This window comes from Equus caballus, chromosome 15, assembly GCF_041296265.1.
Source record: "Equus caballus isolate H_3958 breed thoroughbred chromosome 15, TB-T2T, whole genome shotgun sequence".
Classification (NCBI taxonomy): domain Eukaryota; kingdom Metazoa; phylum Chordata; class Mammalia; order Perissodactyla; family Equidae; genus Equus; species Equus caballus.
Window position 1 is genome coordinate 66,043,974 of NC_091698.1, and position 17,910 is coordinate 66,061,883.

The window sequence follows — 17,910 nt, forward strand, 5'->3', positions numbered from 1 at the left end:
GTGGAAATTCCTTTATAATCTATCAAAGATCATTCATTCAGCAAACACTTGGCTGGGAGCAGGAATACTAACGTAAAAGGCAATGTCCTTGTCCCCTGTGAGTTCTTTCCCTAGTGAAGGAGACCAGCCAGAATGAAAATCCAAAGCTGTATGTGAGGGCTATGATAGAGTGTGTGGGGATCCTAGACTACAGGGGCCTGAGGGAAAGAAAATAGTCAACGAAATTTAGCCTCAGGTATTAAAAACAAAAGAACAGAATTTGATTTAGTGAATATTAAAAATATTTTAATGCAATTGAATCTCCTAATGTGCCCTGTTAGGGAGGGGCGTATTGGATATATCAGAGGACAATGCTCTGTGGAAGGTCGGAGGAGGAAGGAAAAGACAGGGAAGATCCAGTTGGAGAATGTGTTCTGTATCAGAAAAAAAGCAAAGAGGATGTTTCTGTCTCTGGTTTCTTACTACATCCTGTTCTCCAATTCATGGTTGTCATTGAAATTCTAGTGAGGAATTTAACTGCCAGTCACAATTCTTCAGTTCTTCCTTATCATATAAACCTGGAGCAACTCTGCTCTGAATGAAACAGCCCCAGCATTTGGCAAAGGGGTATCAAGTGAAATGGTGGACAAATTAATATCACTCCATGAATGGTTGAAATTTTATGCTGGACCTTTCTGAATTCTACATGCTCATTCATTCCCTAAATCCCTCCTACTGACCTCCCCCTCAACTCCTCCATCAAATACACTTGTATGCGAATACTGCTCCACTGACCAGAACAATGCAAATCTGGGTTAGAATTTGATTGTGGGTCTGAGACTCACTCCAGAGAGAAAGCTCTGATAACCCCCAGTACCTCATGCAAGTACATCTCTCCTTCATTCAAAGAAACATAGGATTTCATTCACAGAAGGGACCTTAAAAGTCATCTTCTCTAACCTCCAATTAAATGCTTTAAGAACCCCTTCAGTCACCAGTCATAGCCCGTTTTCTCCTCTATCGGTGTTTTGTCAATTCGAGGACTTCATCTGGGAGCCAGAGAGGGGCTGGGAAATGCTGTGACCCTGAGAGATAGAGCTAAAGGCATCCAGATGCTATTAGTACAATAAACCAAATACATGTATGTGCCCCTTGCGTGCTCTGTTTTAAACGTAAAAATCCCTGGGACAAAACCCAAACTCAGACAAGCTATCCTTGGCCGTCGTTTACTGGACTTGGGCATGTTGCCTATGGAAAAAGGGGTGAAAGAATAGCAAAGACAAACTTCGTCTCCTTTGCAGTTCTGCAGATGTCATTTCTGGACCTGAAAAGTAGTCTTCCTTCATCCACCCATCTAGCCACTGAACATTTACTGAGCACCTATCACACGTGAACTTACCACGAGGTGCTAGAGATACAAAGACAGTTGAATAAGATACCCTCCAGGAACTCAAAGTCAGACTGGGGAATTAGATAGTGACCCCCCCCCCCAAAAAAAGCAATGACAAAACAATGTGGTAATTGCTTTAACTGAGAAATGAAAGGTCTTGTGAGAATCTAGAAGATGGGAAAACTTCAATGATGAGAGAGTGAGGGAAGGCTTCCAGAGGGGATGCAGGATTTTAAGAATCAAGTACTTCACTCCTGGAGCTGATTTAGTCAGACTCCTCTATCACACTTTTCACACCCACCTGTGTGTGTGTATTGAGGAGAAAGGTCTGGTGGGAGAGAGCATTACCATGCTTCTAAAGAACCTCGCAACCCAAAGTGCGGTCCCGAGACCAGCACCATCCCCATCACTTGAGGCATTAGAAATGCAGAACCTCGGGCTCCACTCAAGCTCTCCTCATTGAGAATGTGCAGTTTAACAATATGCCCAGGTGAGTCATATGTGCATGAACAATTGAGAAGCACTGTCTTAGGAGATAAGGAGAGCCTCATCTCTGGAAATAAGCTTTGCACAGAGTCTGGATCCCTCACTCAAGGGCAGCCTTCAATGTCTACCTTGGACAGTTTGCAAACTTTTTAGTCTCAGAATCTCTTTACACTCTTAAAAGTTATTAAAGACACCGAAAAGATTTTGCTTATGTGGGTTATAGCTACCGAGGTTTACCATACTAGAAATTAAATTGGGAAATATATTATTTGTTAGTTCATTTGAAAACAACAAATTCCTACATGTTAAGATAAATAACAGCTATTATGCAAAATAACCATCTCTTCAAAAAAATTTTAGTGAGAAGAGTACCGTGGTTTTACATATTTGTAAACATTTTCAACATCTGGCTGAATAGAAGGCAGATGGATTCTCATATCTGCTTCTGCATTATGGCTGTTGCCATAACACGCATCAAGTGGCCCCTGGACTCCACTGTATGCTCATAGAATGAGGGTAAAATATTATATTTTAGCATTATTATGAAAATAATTTCGACATATAGACCACCAGACCATACTTTAAGAACCACTGATTGCTTCCCTGGAGCGCTCCTCTCTCATAAACTCTTTACCTGTTGACGCTAAAGAAACACCATCACACCTTCAACTATGCCAATTGCAATGATTTGTCACAATTGCAAAGAAAATTCTTTACTGAATCTTTTGAGACAAAGAATGGTTTCTTAATTTTATAAGTTCTTTGGATGTAAAGATTCCGCATCCTCCCTTTAAAGGCCAGTTGAGCAGTCCTCAGAATCGTGTATTATCTGACGCACGCCAGGTCATCCTGTTAACCTCACTGGAGAGAGCATTGGCTGCACTAACTTTAATTTACATAGGTGCCCCCAAAATGAAGAGAAGCTATACATTGAAAAAAATACTTTGTCAATTATCAATTCTAACCAAATATAAGGTGTTATTCTATATTTTCTACAGCATCTCTTGCTATACATTTAATATTTGAAATGTTGTGACTTCTGATTAAATTTTCTCACTTAGGAAAAACTAAACCTAACTAATGTTTCCTCTATTTTCTTCCTGCCTCTAGGGTCTATCTCCAGTTTTCTCTTGCTACTATTTTGTCTTATTGTCTCTTGTGTTCCTAAGCAAACTTTAAGACAGAATTCATAGTTCTAAAAGGGACTTGAATGATCATCTCGTCCAGCAGTTCTCAATCTTTCGTGCACATTAGAATCAACATTGTTTGGAGAATTAAAAAGAGAAAAAAATTAATGCCCGAATCCCACTCCAGACTAAATAAATCCAACTCTCTGGTGTAGACCCAGACTTTGGAACTTTTTAAACATCGACCAGAAGATTCTAATGTGCAGCCAGAGTTGAAAAGCTCTGATCTAGTCCAACTATTCACTTTATACATGGCGGGGGTTCAGGGATAGGGGGAGGCAGCCAAGAGGGGAAGGAACCTAGAATCACCAGGATAAACCTAGGATTTGAATACCACCTTCCGGCCAGACAACATGACCAAGATTCTTCCTTGAATCCTCTTAATTCAGAGTTCTCAAAACACAAACAAAATGGAGTTTATTCTCCTTTTTTGGATGAAAGGCATTTTTCAAATAACTTGATTAAGGTATTTTTTATATACAATAAAATAAATGCCCCTATTTTAAGTTTAAAATTCAATAAGTTAGACCAATATACACACTCAGGTTACTACCTCCCCAATCTCGATACAGAACATTTCCGCGACCCCACAATGTTTCCCCCTGCCTCTTTCCTATCAGCGACCTCTGTCCCAGGTGACAATTACTCTGATTTCTGTCACTGTAGATTATTTTTTCCTATTTTAAGACCTCATATCAATGGAATCATACAGTATGCATCATCCTTTTACGTCTACTTCTTTGACTCAGTATAATTTCTTTAAAGATTCAACCATGTTGTCTCAGCAGTTTCTTCCATTTTATTGATGAGTAGTGTTCCATTGTATAGATATTCCACAGTTTATCCATTGGGTTGTTCCCAGTTTTTGGCTATTATAAATAAATCTGCTATGAACATTTGTGACTATGTCTTTGGGAGGACATACGCTTATATTTCTCTTGATTAAATATATAGGAGTGGAAATACTGGGCCCAATGAGGCCTGGGAGACAGGCATGCAGAAGAAAGTGTTCCAGCCCAACAGCCAGCCAGAGGTGGCTCTGCATACAGGTGGGGCTGTTTATTAACATGGAGATCAAAATACCAATTTCACAAGCATGTTCAAAAGATTAGAGAAAATGCATGTAAAGTGCCTGGTAAAGAGTAGACACCTGATAAATGATAATAGAAATAACTAGAGAGAGAACTGGGTTGGACTGGAACAAGATCCCTGAATTTCTCAGTGAAGTACTTTTCCATGACTGCACACTTTTCACCTTTCCCCCAACCTTCATCCAGCCAAAGGCTCCCCCTTAACCACCCAACCCCAGCATCCCCTCCTGTCTTTGAACTTGAGGCCATAAAATATGAACTACCTTCGAAATAATTCAGAATTGTATTATGGCTTGTTTTTTCTAATAAGCTTTAGTTCTCTTTGACAAGAAAAAAATCAGATAAGGGAACTCGCAGTACATGAATTCAGGTAAAGAGAAATGTCTACCTTTTAGGCAATATTAGGCTGAGACATTATTACAAGTGGTGACCAAAACTACTGGTAACTGTAAGTGAACCTGGGAATAGCTTCTGGAGGATACAGCCCCATTTGCATTTAAATCCTCTCTCTCATCTAGTTCTTTTCTCCATGACTTATAAGTTCAAATAAATGTCTTCTTTTTCTGGTCTACCACCCCTTTCCTTCTCCTTCTCATTCCCGTACCTCCCAGTACTCCTTCCACTTGCACGACAGAGGAACCAATAAACGGCCCATGGCCAACCTGTTCATTTACACACACACACACACCCTTATCCACGTTCTGTGAGAATTGTGAAGACTTAAATTTACCAGATGCATCATGAAAGATGCTATCATAGAATGAGGCGCTTTTCTCTCACAATGTCTCCTCACTCACGGGAGCTTGTGAGAAATGACCCTGCCACAACCCGGTTGACAAGCCCCAGAAGTCGTGAGCTCCCCTCACTGGGATGGCTGCTGCTCACCATCATGTTTTCCCTCTCCCGCAAGGCCTTCTCCCTGCCTGCCCTCCAGGCCTTTCCCTTGATTAAGAGCCTCTCTGGAGCTCTTCAGCTAAATCCCAGGCCAGCGAGCGGACAGCGCTTCTGCCTCAGCCAATTTGAATGCACGCTGCCTAGGAGATTTCCTGACACACTCTCAGCTGCCGCATTAAAACTGCATGAGAGTCTTCCTCAGGAGCCTAATAATAGCACCTTTCATCTGTGAGCCACTTTATAAACATTAACTGATTAAGCTGCCCTCTCTCCTCACAAGCTCTGGGCTTCTGAACAGTGGACTTCATTCTCCACTGCCCTCAGATTACTCCAGGAGGAAAAAAACTGGGACCTGAAGGATCTTTTCTGGGTATTTTAGGCCAAAACAATATTAATGCCAAAGGCCTTGAAATAACAACCCACATTTGGGTAATGGCATGGAAAGGAAGGGGTTTTAAGTCCATGTTTATTTAAAAGAGACTGAATTGAGGTTCTCGTCTCCCAAAGCTAGAGTAGTAGCTTGGTCTAGGGCAAGGGTCACTGACCTACAGCCCATGGCACCAAATCCAGTCTGCCACTTCTTCTTATAAATAAAGTTTTATTGGAACACAGTCATGCTCATTCGTTTGTGTGTTATCGATGGTTACTTTTGCACTACACTATCACTTGAGTGGTTGCAACAGAGACCGAATGACCCACAAAGCCCAAAAATATTTACTATCTGGCCCCGTATAAAAAGTCTGCTGACCACTTAGGGGCCCCTGACCTTAAGGTCTATGGAACTCAAAGTTTGTTCTCATCCTATATATTCCCAAAATATCTTTAATCAAGTTTCTTTCCCTATCCCAGCCTCAGTTGCTACATCTGTAGACTGAATAACCTCTGAACTGAGCCATTGCCTTTGGCTTATTCTCTCATTGTCCTGTAAATGTGGGCATCTAATACGTTATTGTCGTCTCATTACTAACAGCTGACTTCTGAGGGCAGGAACAGAGCTGTATGTGTCTCATGAATCACTGTAGGCACAAGGCTTTATGCTGAGCCCTAAATTTCTTTATGGAGTATAACTGAACTGACTTGAATTATATTTCTTTCTTTGCAGAGAGATCTCACAGAATGATGTCTTGGAAGTGATAGAGGCGAATGTGTTCTCCAACCTGCCCAAATTACATGAAATGTAAGCAAGAACCTGCGTGGTTTGCTCATGGCTGGTCTCAGCAACAGCCTTAAAATCCACTTACATTCCTGGCGGTCCTGGCTCTGCCCTCTCCTCAGATCCCTAGAATTTCATCTTATGAGGTCAAAGTCAGCCCCAAAGGCACCGTCACGTGTCTCTGTGCCTGGCCATGCAGGGACCAGCCCAGAGCCTAGTCTCTGCTCCCTGTCTCCCAGTTTGTTGCTTAGTAAACCCAAGAACCTTGCTCAGCGACTGTGAGCAAGTACCTCTCATCCTTCCACAGTCAAAGCCCAAAATAACTCCCACAAGATGTAATCGAAGATGGGCCGTCCTAGTTTGAATACTATCCTATGCCACATACTCACTGAGAAACCTTGGCCAAGATACAAAATCACTCAGATTTACTTCTCCCATCTGTAAAACTGGAATAATTAAATTGCGTTCCTCAGTGGATCACTGTGATGAATAAATGAGATGAGAAATGTCAATTTGATTTCACACATCAACTGCCATCACAATCCTTAGTTCCTCTATACTACAACCAAATTTACTTTCTCTCGTTGACATTCTAGTTTTACATACATGTCAATACCTACACAGATCCACTTCTGTTTCATACCAGTCTATAATTACCAGAAATTAATTCATAGAATTATAGAATGTCAAGGCCAGAAGAGACTTTAGAGACTGTCTGATCTAGAGTTCTCCAAAGTATATTGTGTGTATCATCAAACACTCGAGAGATTATTAAGTGTTTAAAAAAAGGAAAAAGCTTGTATGGTCAAATAAGATTAGGAAACATTGAGCAAATAATGTTAGAAAGATTCACTTACTATAGGAAAACTTCTCGGAGCCTTTAATATGCTAATATATACTTGGTATCTCCAAGAAGAATATTAAGTGTTTCTCAACTAATGTCACTGAAAATGTTCCTCCTGTGGAGCATTTATTAATGTCTCACAAAATTCCCTTGGAACACAGTTAGGAAAGTCAATGAACAACTTTCCTAACTTCACAGATGAGGAATGAACAGCGCTGAGAAGTTGCGAGGCTTGTCTAAAGTCACCCAGCCAAATCCACAGCAGGATAAGGACTTGAACATAAATCACCTGACTCTTTTGTACCTTTTTTTTTCTTTTTTTGGTGAGGAAGATTGGCCCTGAGCTCACATCTGTTGCCAATCTTCCTCTTTTTGCTTGAGGAAGATTGTCACTGAGCTAACATCTGTGCCCATCTTCCTCTATTTTGTATGTGGGATGCCACCACAGCATGGCTTGATGAGCGGTGTGTAGATCCATGCCTGGGATCCAAACCAGCGGACCCCAGGATGCCAAAGCAGAGCACATGAACTTAACCACTATGCCACTGGGCTGGCCCCTCTTTTGTATCTTTTAAAAGACTTTTTAGCATTTGCCAAGTATCAGTAGGGAATAAATACACACACACACACGTGAACTTACTTAGGAATGACACTCAGTCTGTCCATTTTGGCAGACTCCTCTTCCCTTTTCCTTTCTCCCTCATTCTTCCTTGTTGTCATTAAGCATCTGCAACTAATGCCTTGCCTTCCTCTCCCCATTGCCTTCTTGCTCCTTCCTTTCTTCTCTCCCTGCTTGGCCTCTCCTTACTCTACTTGGGAAAAGAGACTTGACTGGTATCTCAGAACCCACAGAGAATATCAGAGAAATGAACCAAAGGGCAGCCAGCCCTCTGGGCAAGGTCAAGCAGCCATCCCTCTATGCTGTTCAATGGGCAGTGGAGATAATGGGATGGCTCTTTCATCTCTTCCTTGCATGGAGAGGTGCTCACCCCCATGTAGCATTGACTATACTTAAAATGATTAACTACCTGGTATTTGGATCTGGGTTCCTATAGGTTACTGCAACATAAAAGCTAATGAAACAGGGAGGAAGTAATTAACACCAAGCATCTCTGCAAACATACATTGATCCAGCAAGATGAGGAAAAGGGCAGCCTCTCTCTGTTGGAGTCCAAATGTGAACACGCTCACATGCAGACTATTGATCAGGACACAGCACAAGCCAACATGAGTCAGAAGTCACCACTTTCCATGAGCTGTGAGGGAGCAGCCTTAGTTTACAGCATGAAAGGAATCACTGGCACATTCCCAGCTACTGTCTGCTGAGATCTTATGGTTAAAACCAGAGAAGGCCACTGTTTTCCCCCAACCTTTGTTCTCCTTTGCCTCTTCACTCCTTTTTCTCCATCTCCTTTTGCCCCTTGCCCTTTTTCCTTCCCTCCCATCTTCTTTTCACCCTCTTTTGTTATTTTCTCTCCTCTTCTCTCTTGTCTCCAAACCAGACAAAAGCTTGTTTCCCCACATTAGTCTCATCTCTACACTTTTAGCCTCCTCAGACCCTGGGAGATCCTTACTGGTTAAACACCAGCTGTGCTCAGGGTGAAAATGACTCACCCAGCCAATGCTTTGTTTGCTTCTAATGGACAGATCCCAGGACTTTGGTGATGAAAGTTAAAGGGGACAGGGTTAATATTTAGTTTGCACAGTTTAGCATAGTAAAAGGCACTGCATGCATGCTCAATATTTGTTGAAAGAATTGGTGTATGGATAGATGGACTGATGGGTGAATGATTTATTGATACACTCTTTATATAACATGAAAAATACTACAGAATTCCTTACTGTTGAGACCACGTTCATGTTTTTTCCTCTTTTACAGTAGAATTGAAAAGGCCAACAATCTGCTATACATCGACCATGATGCCTTCCAGAACCTTCCCAACCTCCAATATTTGTAAGAACCCTTGTATTCTGGTGCCCACTCTAGATCAAATTGGGTATTCCTATTTTAGCAAAATTGTCCATTTGCTACTCTCGGGAGCAACTGCTTGTTATCATGATGTGGGGCAGAAGTGGAGGTGGGGAGGCACTTGCTGGTGGATTTTAGTTTAGTTTAATGAGTGAATTCCATCAATATAATTGCATTTTGTTTTCATTTACAAAAACAGACATCATAAAGAATGCCATTTGCATTAATGGGATTGTCACACAGACCTTTGCAGAACTCAGTCATAATTTACTGTTAATGAGATGCAGCCAAAATTTCTGCTAGCATTGAGCTTGTGACCTGGACCTCAAAGACACTGTACCTCTTGTTCTGCATATGTGCATTTTTCTTTGATACAGTACTTTATTTTGCAAATTTTGGTTAACAATAGGCATGGTATTTTATCAGCAGAGAGAGTCCTAGTTTGAGCTCCATCCCTTGGGCCTGCCCCCATTAGCAAAAGCTGCTTCTTCCACTCAAATGGCTTTCAAATTAGCTGAGGGCTTGGCAAAGCCCTGAGTGCTATGGTGGGGCCCCACAAAATAACAGATGAGAATTTGGGCTATGGAGTCAAACTTTCTGGACCCATTTACTAGCTACTGATCACAGGCAAGAACTTAACCTTTCAAAGATTGTTCCTCATCAAGAGAATAGAAATAATAATAATGATGGATGTGTATCTGTTATATATTAACACAATAATAATGCATAACCAACTACCCCAAAAAGACACCATTTTAAAGCAACAACTATTTACCATTTCTTTCCTGTGAGTTGATCAGAGGAATGGTTCTGATTGGGCTATGTCTGCTTAACCTCAGCTAAGCTCACTCATGCATCGGCAGTTAGTTGGCAGGGCAACTGTAGGCTGGCTACTCTGGCTTGTCTCACTTGGGATGACAGCTCTCTTCCAAGTAACTCATGTCCAGCAGGCTAACATAGGCTTGTTCTCATGGCAGTCCTAGGGTTCCAAGAGAAAGCTGAAGCTTATGAGCTCTTGAAACCTAAACCCTGAATTAGCATCTTCTGATGCATTATTTTAGCCAAAGCAATTCATGGGGCCAGCCCAGATTCAACAGGTGGAGAAAGATGGGAAAGAAGCTGCAAACTTTCAATATCAGGTGGGTGGATACAGGGAAGGGTACAGAATTGAGACCATCTTTGTAATCAGTTTAAAGCAGCTAAAGAGTTTTGCACAGTGTCTATCACAGAGCAAACGCTAAATATTAGCTACCAGTGATATTATGACTCTGTCCCTAAATTTTGATCCTTGAGAATTGGAGTTAGCAGGTACAATAAGGAACACTGGGCCATGTGCCTTAGATCTATGAATGGAGACTGACTGAGGGAATAAAAGATTTAACAGAAAAGAGTCCATATGACCTGGAACTTCCTCTCTCAGATAGAAACCCCAGAAAGAATCTGAGAAAGAAACAAGGTTGTCCACTCCTGAGTTAATGTCAGTGGCAGGACTGGCTTCATTGACATGCAACCTGTGCAGTCACACAGGGCCCCGTGCTCAAAGGGTCCCACACTCAGCGGGCCTCAGACTAGGTTTAGTTCTCTGCTATGACTGTCTTGAAATACTTAAACATTTCTGAACATTTCTGAAACATTTCTGCATTTTCATTTTGCACTGTACCCCACAAATTATGTAGCTGGTCCTGCTCAGAGGTTAGGGTTATGATCTCTCCTACTTTCAGACTTGGGAGTCTTGACTCCCTAAATGGACTTTGCTATACTCTCTACAGAGGCTAACCTGGGCTAGGCACACAACAGTGGAGGAAATATGGGGTAACAGAAAAGGCACAGGCCTCAGAATCAGAAAATCTTGGGCTTCGTCCTAACTCCACCATTTCCTCTTAGGCCAATCACTGGGCCTCTGAGATGCACATGGCTTAGAAGAGCCTCACATGAGATTTCTATATGAAAAATATTTTACAAAATATATTATATAAAATATCTTATACTACAAAGAGCTCAAAAACATTAATAAATGTATTAAGTATTTGTAGAATGATTATTTTTGGTCAACCGAAGTCTACCAGTCCATCCTCAGGAAAATTCCAATAAACATTGAATGGAGAGTTATGGTGGCCACTAAGACCTTCAGCTATTACCTAGATTTTGGCATGATTTCAAAAAGAGGAGTTTGGGACACGCCTTTGCATTTAATGGAGCAGTAAAGAAAAGAAAAAGGAAAAGAAACTATATATGAAGTCAGAAGGACTGGATTCCAGATGGAACACTGATATTTACTGGCTAGATAGCCAATTACCTTCTCTAAGCTTCAGTTTCCTTATCTGTAAATTGGGAGGTTGTGAAAACCAAATTAGACTACGCCTGTAAAAGACATTTTGCAAATTGTTTTTTAGTATACAAACTGTAAAGAACTATACAAATATAAAATTATTTGTGCCTGTTACTCCGTTCATTTCCTTCATTGCTTTTTCTCTTTTCCGTCCCAATTACCATCCCTTCCTTCCTACTTCTCTCTCTTTTCTTTTAGAAAAAAATCTAAGTGGAATCTCAGGGCTACAGAGCCTTCAATAACAGAATGAAAACACCATAGGAGCACCCTTGTTCACAAATGATCACATGTGGCTAATGAAAAGCATTCCTGCAGAGGATAGATCCAAGAAGAAATTCCCTTGACAGCCCCTCCCCCACCACACACATGTATTCTGAGAATGGTGGACTGGAAGCAGGTGAATAAGGGATAATAAATCATTGCAAAGTTTGAAATCAAGAGATCTAGAATTTGACCACAATATTGGTCTACACCTTGTGGCCAGCACCTTTTATTCTTATTAATAAGGGCCCTCAGCCTTCTCTCTAGGGGATGAGGGCTGGGGAGGAACTTGGGAGCAAGTAGGCATGGAAGGCATAGCCCTAGATTGGAGGAAGGGGGACCTTTGGCAGAACAGAGGGGACAAAGCTTTGATTTTGACTTTGGCTGAAATTTGTGTTATTGGTCGTCAAGTCCAGCCTCTCCTTTGTGTCCTTTTCTCACTTTGAGGTGTTAAGTCCCTAGTCCCATCTGGCTCCCCTATCAAGTCTGGAGAATGCTAGAGGGGATGGATTCCAACCCCAACCTTCCCTGAGAGGAGGTTATTATTCTCAGAGCATTTGAAATGTGCTTTCTAACTGGGAAAAGAAAAGAATTAGTAAACAGCTTGGATGAGTGGTTTCATTGTCAAAGGATCTTCCGTGATTGCTCTGAAAAAAATATACTTACATACTTCTACAGTGTACAAAATCCCTTCACATCCACTGCCATGTGAATCCCCATCAGGAAGTTAAGACAAAGAGTTGCCCCAACTTAAGTCTTTTGACTTATTGCCCAGGGCAAGTCTTCTCTACATGTACACTCTTCCCCAGGATGTGGCACATGGTGACCTGGGAATTGGAGCAACTGTGTACTCCAAAGGCACTTCTACTAGCATACATCTACTCAAGGATCCGACTGCGGCCCTTTGAAATATTTTCCAAACTACTAAGAGGGATCACCTAAATTCATAGCTGTTCATCTAATCTGGAAGAAAATATCATGGGAACAAAGCCCAGTTAAGCTTCTCTCTCCTTCCATGCTTATTTGTGTCTGAGCAGCAGTCACAAACAGTTTTATGATTCAGCAGCCAGGTAGAGATAGATGGCAACGATTTCACATATTCCTTGGGATGATGAACTACTTGCTTCAAGGCAAAGAAAAAACACAAAATGGATGAAGGAATCCGGAGGGGCCCGGTAGGATTGAGTAGTTGTTTATTTCCCTAAGCCAGGATAAATGCTTATCATCACAGCCACCAAAGCAGGAAATTACAAGGGGTAGGGGGGAGTTGCCATTTGACTTGAGGATCCTACTTGCTGTGCACACACACTTAGAAATGTTGTTCTGAAACCCTCAGCCTTGATTCCATTTCATGCTGATCATTTGATGGCACAGAATTCAAGACAACTAGAAATCAGCGTTCTTCATCACTGCCTTCATACCTCACTGAGGAACCTGAAGTGGTTAGGAAAAAAACTCATGAATAAAGAAATGTACTTTGACTAGAAGAACGTATGTCAAAGGATTCATCTGGGTGGATTTTTTTTTTTAAGTCAATACTGTATTTGCAGGCAATATTTCTTTCTTTACCACTCTGCCTTCCTGGAGCTGACCTTTTGTGTATGAAAGATTACCTATTGATCTGTAAATAAGGTTTACACAATATTCTCTTGCCTTTGCATCCTGTCAATGTAATTCTCAGGCAGCTGGATGTTGCTCTTTGCTACTCAATAAACCATAATTCCATCTTAGCAAACGCTTCACACAGCTGGGTAGGCCCCCACTCCCACTGATAACCATCTTGCACTCACATGTGGGCCTGTTACACCACCTTAGGATGCCTGCTAATGGCAACCATGCCATCTGCTTTCTCCCGTTGAGGATAATTCCAGGAGATTCTTCACGGCGACTCATCTCAGTAATTTAGGCTCCTTCTTCCCCACCCGTCCCTTAAATCCCTGTCTCTCTTTTCTGCATTCCTCTCTTTCATCTGTTTTGGTGGAGTAATGAAAGTACCTTCTCTGATTATAAAAGCTGGACCATTTGTTGAAGATCATACGGCAAAGGGAGAGAGGGCAGGGACTTGTGGGAGAGCATAGAGGATGCACACAGGCTCCAGTACCACCTGTCTGGGCCCAGGTGTCAGGTCTCGCCCTTGTTAGTCGTGTAACTTTGGATAATTGGCTTCATTTCTCTGTCTCAGTTTTCCTTTCCATAAACTAGGAATAAGATTTCCTGCATCCTTGAATTGTATTAAATGAAGTACTTAGGGGAATGACTGACATTTAGAAAATTCTCAATAAATGTTAGCAATTCTTATTAAATTCTTGACCCTGTGATTTACTAGCTAAGGGAGCCCATGTAAGGGACTTCACCTCTTTGTACCTCAGTTCTCTACTCTGCTTAAAAAAGAAAAGAAGAAGAAGAATACCTATCTTTTGAGACCATTGTAAGGATTAATTTGATGATGATGTTCATGGTGATAGTGGAGGTGGTGGTGATGATGATCTCTCTTTCCCCTTCCAATATTTCTAAGGTCTCGAAGGCCTCTTTAACCACTGGTCAGCATTCAAGCACAGAAATATATCATTTGTATCTCTCAGAGGAGAAAGGTATCCTTCTTACTGTACTCCTGACATATCCAGAAAGGTCCTTCCGACAACCAAAATTAGGTCATCCCATAGTGTTCTAATGAAGGGCTCCTACTCTCCCTTTAATGCTTATTTTCAATAGTAGTGGTCCATAGTCTCCCTTGCCATCTCCATCAAAATTAAGTCCACTTCTCCCCACCACTAGCTGGTTGGATAATTCTCATTTTTATGCTGACTCACAATTTAATGCTTTTTATCGTACTTCATTGCATTTGAACCTCACAGCAATCCAAGGAGTAGGTGGGGCAGTAAAAGGAGATGCATTTTATAGGAGAATTCAACTGGCCTTGTCTCAAGTTCCTGATCACAGGGCTTTTCTGACAGGAACATGTAGGGTCCCTACAGATTGGATCACTCTGATACTTTGGGTTTTCAGCAATGTTTGGCTCTCTGTGGTGGCCAGGAAAAGAGCCATATTAGGGTGCATTTTTAGACATTATAGCAGCCTTGCACATGGTGGAAAGGATTGGTGCCTCCCCATTTCTCCATGATTTGGGATGTGAATTGGCCAATGAATACAAACTCATTCATTCAGTCAAGCATTCAACAATCATTTATTGAGGTCATACTACATCCTAGGCTTTGTTGTAGCTGTTGAGTATACAAAAGATGACAAGACAGATGAGGCCCCTACCCATATGGAGCTTACACTCTAGTTGAGGAGACAACAATGTTGGATAACGTCAGGTGGTGATAGTGGTATAAAGAAAAATAAAGCAGAGAAAGCAGAGAGTAATGTTTTAGAAAGGGTGATTGAAAAAGGATGGAGGGCCTTGTGAGAAATACAGAAGACATCCGTAGACAGCTTTCTCACCTCAGTCTATTGGGGAGACAAAATTACTATCCATTAATGCCTGAAAATACCAACACATCTGTGGATTGTGTGGCACTGGTCATAGATGAGAGGACTGACCCAATGCCCCAGGCTGGACTAGTCAGGGAAAGCTTCCTGGGGGTAAGGTAGACTTAGCTGCAACTTGAAACATGAATAAAACCTGGAAAGATAGAAAAGAAGAATTTTTCTGTGAAATAAAGAGGTGAGTAAATGCATAAAATGTGAAAGATCATGGAATAGGCAGAGGATGGGGAGAAACTGAGTCCCAACTAAAAAGAAGGTGTACATTGGGAAGAAGAGTGACTATATTTGGATAAATTGAGTTTGGTAAGGTTGGGAAAAAAAATTAAGGCAGAGCAGTTTAGGGCTAAGGCAGTAAGAAAGAGTAAGCTCTAAGAGATTCTTGAGTAGCAGAGTGACATGATGACAACGATTTGGACTGTAGATTGACCACTAGCAGGGTACAGACTATACTCAAGGGAGTCCTACTAAGGGGCAGTTGCCATAATCCAGGGGTACAATAATGATGGCACCAGGAGGACTAGAAAGGCATAGTTCAACGGAGGACACACTTCCATAAAACAATCACTGGTATGATTTACCTCTAGGTCAGACATGGACCCAGGTGACTGCAGGGATTTTTGCCCACTCACCTCTAGTCTCCCTCCCCTCAGTGCCTCCCCTAAGTGGCTCCCACACAGAATCATCCTGTAGACAGCATTCAACAAGAATTCAGTCTGGGCCAGAAGTCATCTTACACAGGGGCTGTGATTACTGGGAAGAAATTATTAGCCATCTCCCTGGCTCTCAGTGTTATAAGTATCTAAGGATGTTGTCATGACTACGAGGATGTTTGGGCACAATGGAAATTATACAATTGCTTCTTTTATCAGTAATCTATCTAACACAGCCAATTTTGCCTGCCACTGTCAACTCTAGGAAAATATGGCCATAATTTCCTTCTGGAACACTGAATTTCAGGATGAGCTTTTAGCCTGAGCACATCAGCTCTGGGAAGGCAAGGGCCCCCTGTTGTCTGAGGGCCTGATCTTACAGATGGTGATGTTTTTGTGCTGCTAACCTTTCCTCCTTATCCCTCTAACCTGTTCAGTGTGCTTTCTCCTTCAAGAAGCCCAGATCTTATTCATCAGCAAGACAACTATTTAATTCACCGGTTCACAGCAATATGTTCAGGTCTTGATATTCTTCTTTCCAGGGGAATTTGCATTGTTAAAAGAGCAGCCTGGAAAAGGCAATTCTAAACCCAAGAATTGATAATGATGGGCTCCCAGGCATGGGGATTCTGAGAGGGAGAGAAAAGTCCTACAGGATCCACTCAGCACATAGGTAACCAGCTACTCCATCCACTTGCAGAGTCTCTGAATTATATTTTCACAGAATATACTTTCTTATGAGGTAGGTGTATCCTCACCTCATTAATTTTGATACAAGACCTGTCTCTGTCATCACCAGAAATCAGATGTAAGGACAAGTCTAGAGAGGGTTCAGAGAGAAACAAGTCTCAGATTAGCCGTGTAAAGCTCAGCCCTGATTTCTTCCTCATTGCTGGAAGAAATGAGGACTACTGGACTAATGATGGACTAATGCCTTTAAGTCTCAGTTTCTTCATCTGGAAAGTGTAAATAATAAAATATGCTTCAAGAGGCTCGTCAGATGAGGAAAATGGACTATACGTCCTCTGAGATCTCTTCCAGCCCTCAAATGGTTGGTGTCTAAACAATGATCTTCACAAATCTGGGGCTCCCAGTGTCACTGCCTGTCCTGAGTTCAGTATAATCAACCCAGCATGAGGGCTTTGTATGGAAGGAGAAAGTCCCTCTGCAGATTAGGAAGATTCAGCATCTTGCAGACCACTTTATTTCCCAGATCCGGCTCCTCTTGCCCAGGATTCAAGCAGACCCTTTAAACACTGAGATCCTGCAGGTGCATTAAAAACCTTAAGCCACCTGTCAATTACTCTTAAATTAAGTACAGCAGAAGCTCAATTCCTGGCGCTAAAGGAGAGATGTTGGATGCATCGCTGCCACTTCAGTCCCTCTCTGATGAGCACAGCCAGCCTCAGCAGAGCCCGAGAGACGCTGGATGTGGAGGGGAGGCAGACAGAACACAGCAGTTATTGGAGCTGGCCTGGGGGTTCAACTCCCTCGCAGAGCCTGCCTCAGGCACAGGCCAAAGGAGAGAGAGCCTAGAGGGTAGCATCTGAAGGGGCATCAGGCGAAGCCCCACCGTCTATGGAAAATAAACTGCTGCCTCTTCTTCCACCACTGCAGCCTTTATGTAGGGAGGTTGAAACTGTACTTTTTGTCCTTAAAAACCTTTTAGATTTGCAATTATCCCTGGAGAGGCCACACGTTAAGAAATTAGAGCTGACACAGGAACTACCAGCTACCTGGAGGGATGGGGGCAGCCCCTGGAAGTAGGGATAGGCCCCAGGTAGCAGGGGCAGGCTGGACAGTGGGAGTTGGGAGGGTGTCATCCAAGGAAACTCTAGTTACCCGATTCCGTGCTACTCCAGAGTGGGGACCAGGTTTTCTTCATCACTATGTCCCCTGTGCATGGCACAAAAAAGTCACTCAACTATTCCTTTTCTTCTTGTCGAGGAACCTGGCTGTGATCCAGACCTCTCCTGTACCTGTTCTCACCTTGCTCTGTAATATTTGTTGGGGGACCCATTATTTTCCTTGCTGCCCTCACTCATCTCATCTGCTTTATCTTTCACAGTGTGTGTTCTTAGGCTGTGAGGTAAGAACACAGGTATGTTCTAGCCAAATGGCCCCACTGCTCTCAAACTCTTGGCTTGTCTGCCTGGAAGGATGTTGCCTTCCCCGCTGGCACAGCTAT

At 42.2% G+C, this 17,910-nt stretch overlaps 1 protein-coding gene across 3 annotated transcripts in view; it reads left to right on the top strand.

Annotated features, from left to right (window-relative positions):
• FSHR (follicle stimulating hormone receptor) overlaps nucleotides 1-17,910 on the top strand; it is a 167,321-nt gene that overhangs the window by 111,503 nt on the left and 37,908 nt on the right. For all 3 annotated transcript variants that reach the window (XM_005599769.4, XM_023618414.2, NM_001164013.2), the window contains 2 exons: nucleotides 6,130-6,204; nucleotides 8,904-8,978. In XM_005599769.4, coding sequence (XP_005599826.2) covers nucleotides 6,130-6,204; nucleotides 8,904-8,978 — 150 coding nt within the window. The remainder of the gene's footprint in view (nucleotides 1-6,129; nucleotides 6,205-8,903; nucleotides 8,979-17,910) is intronic.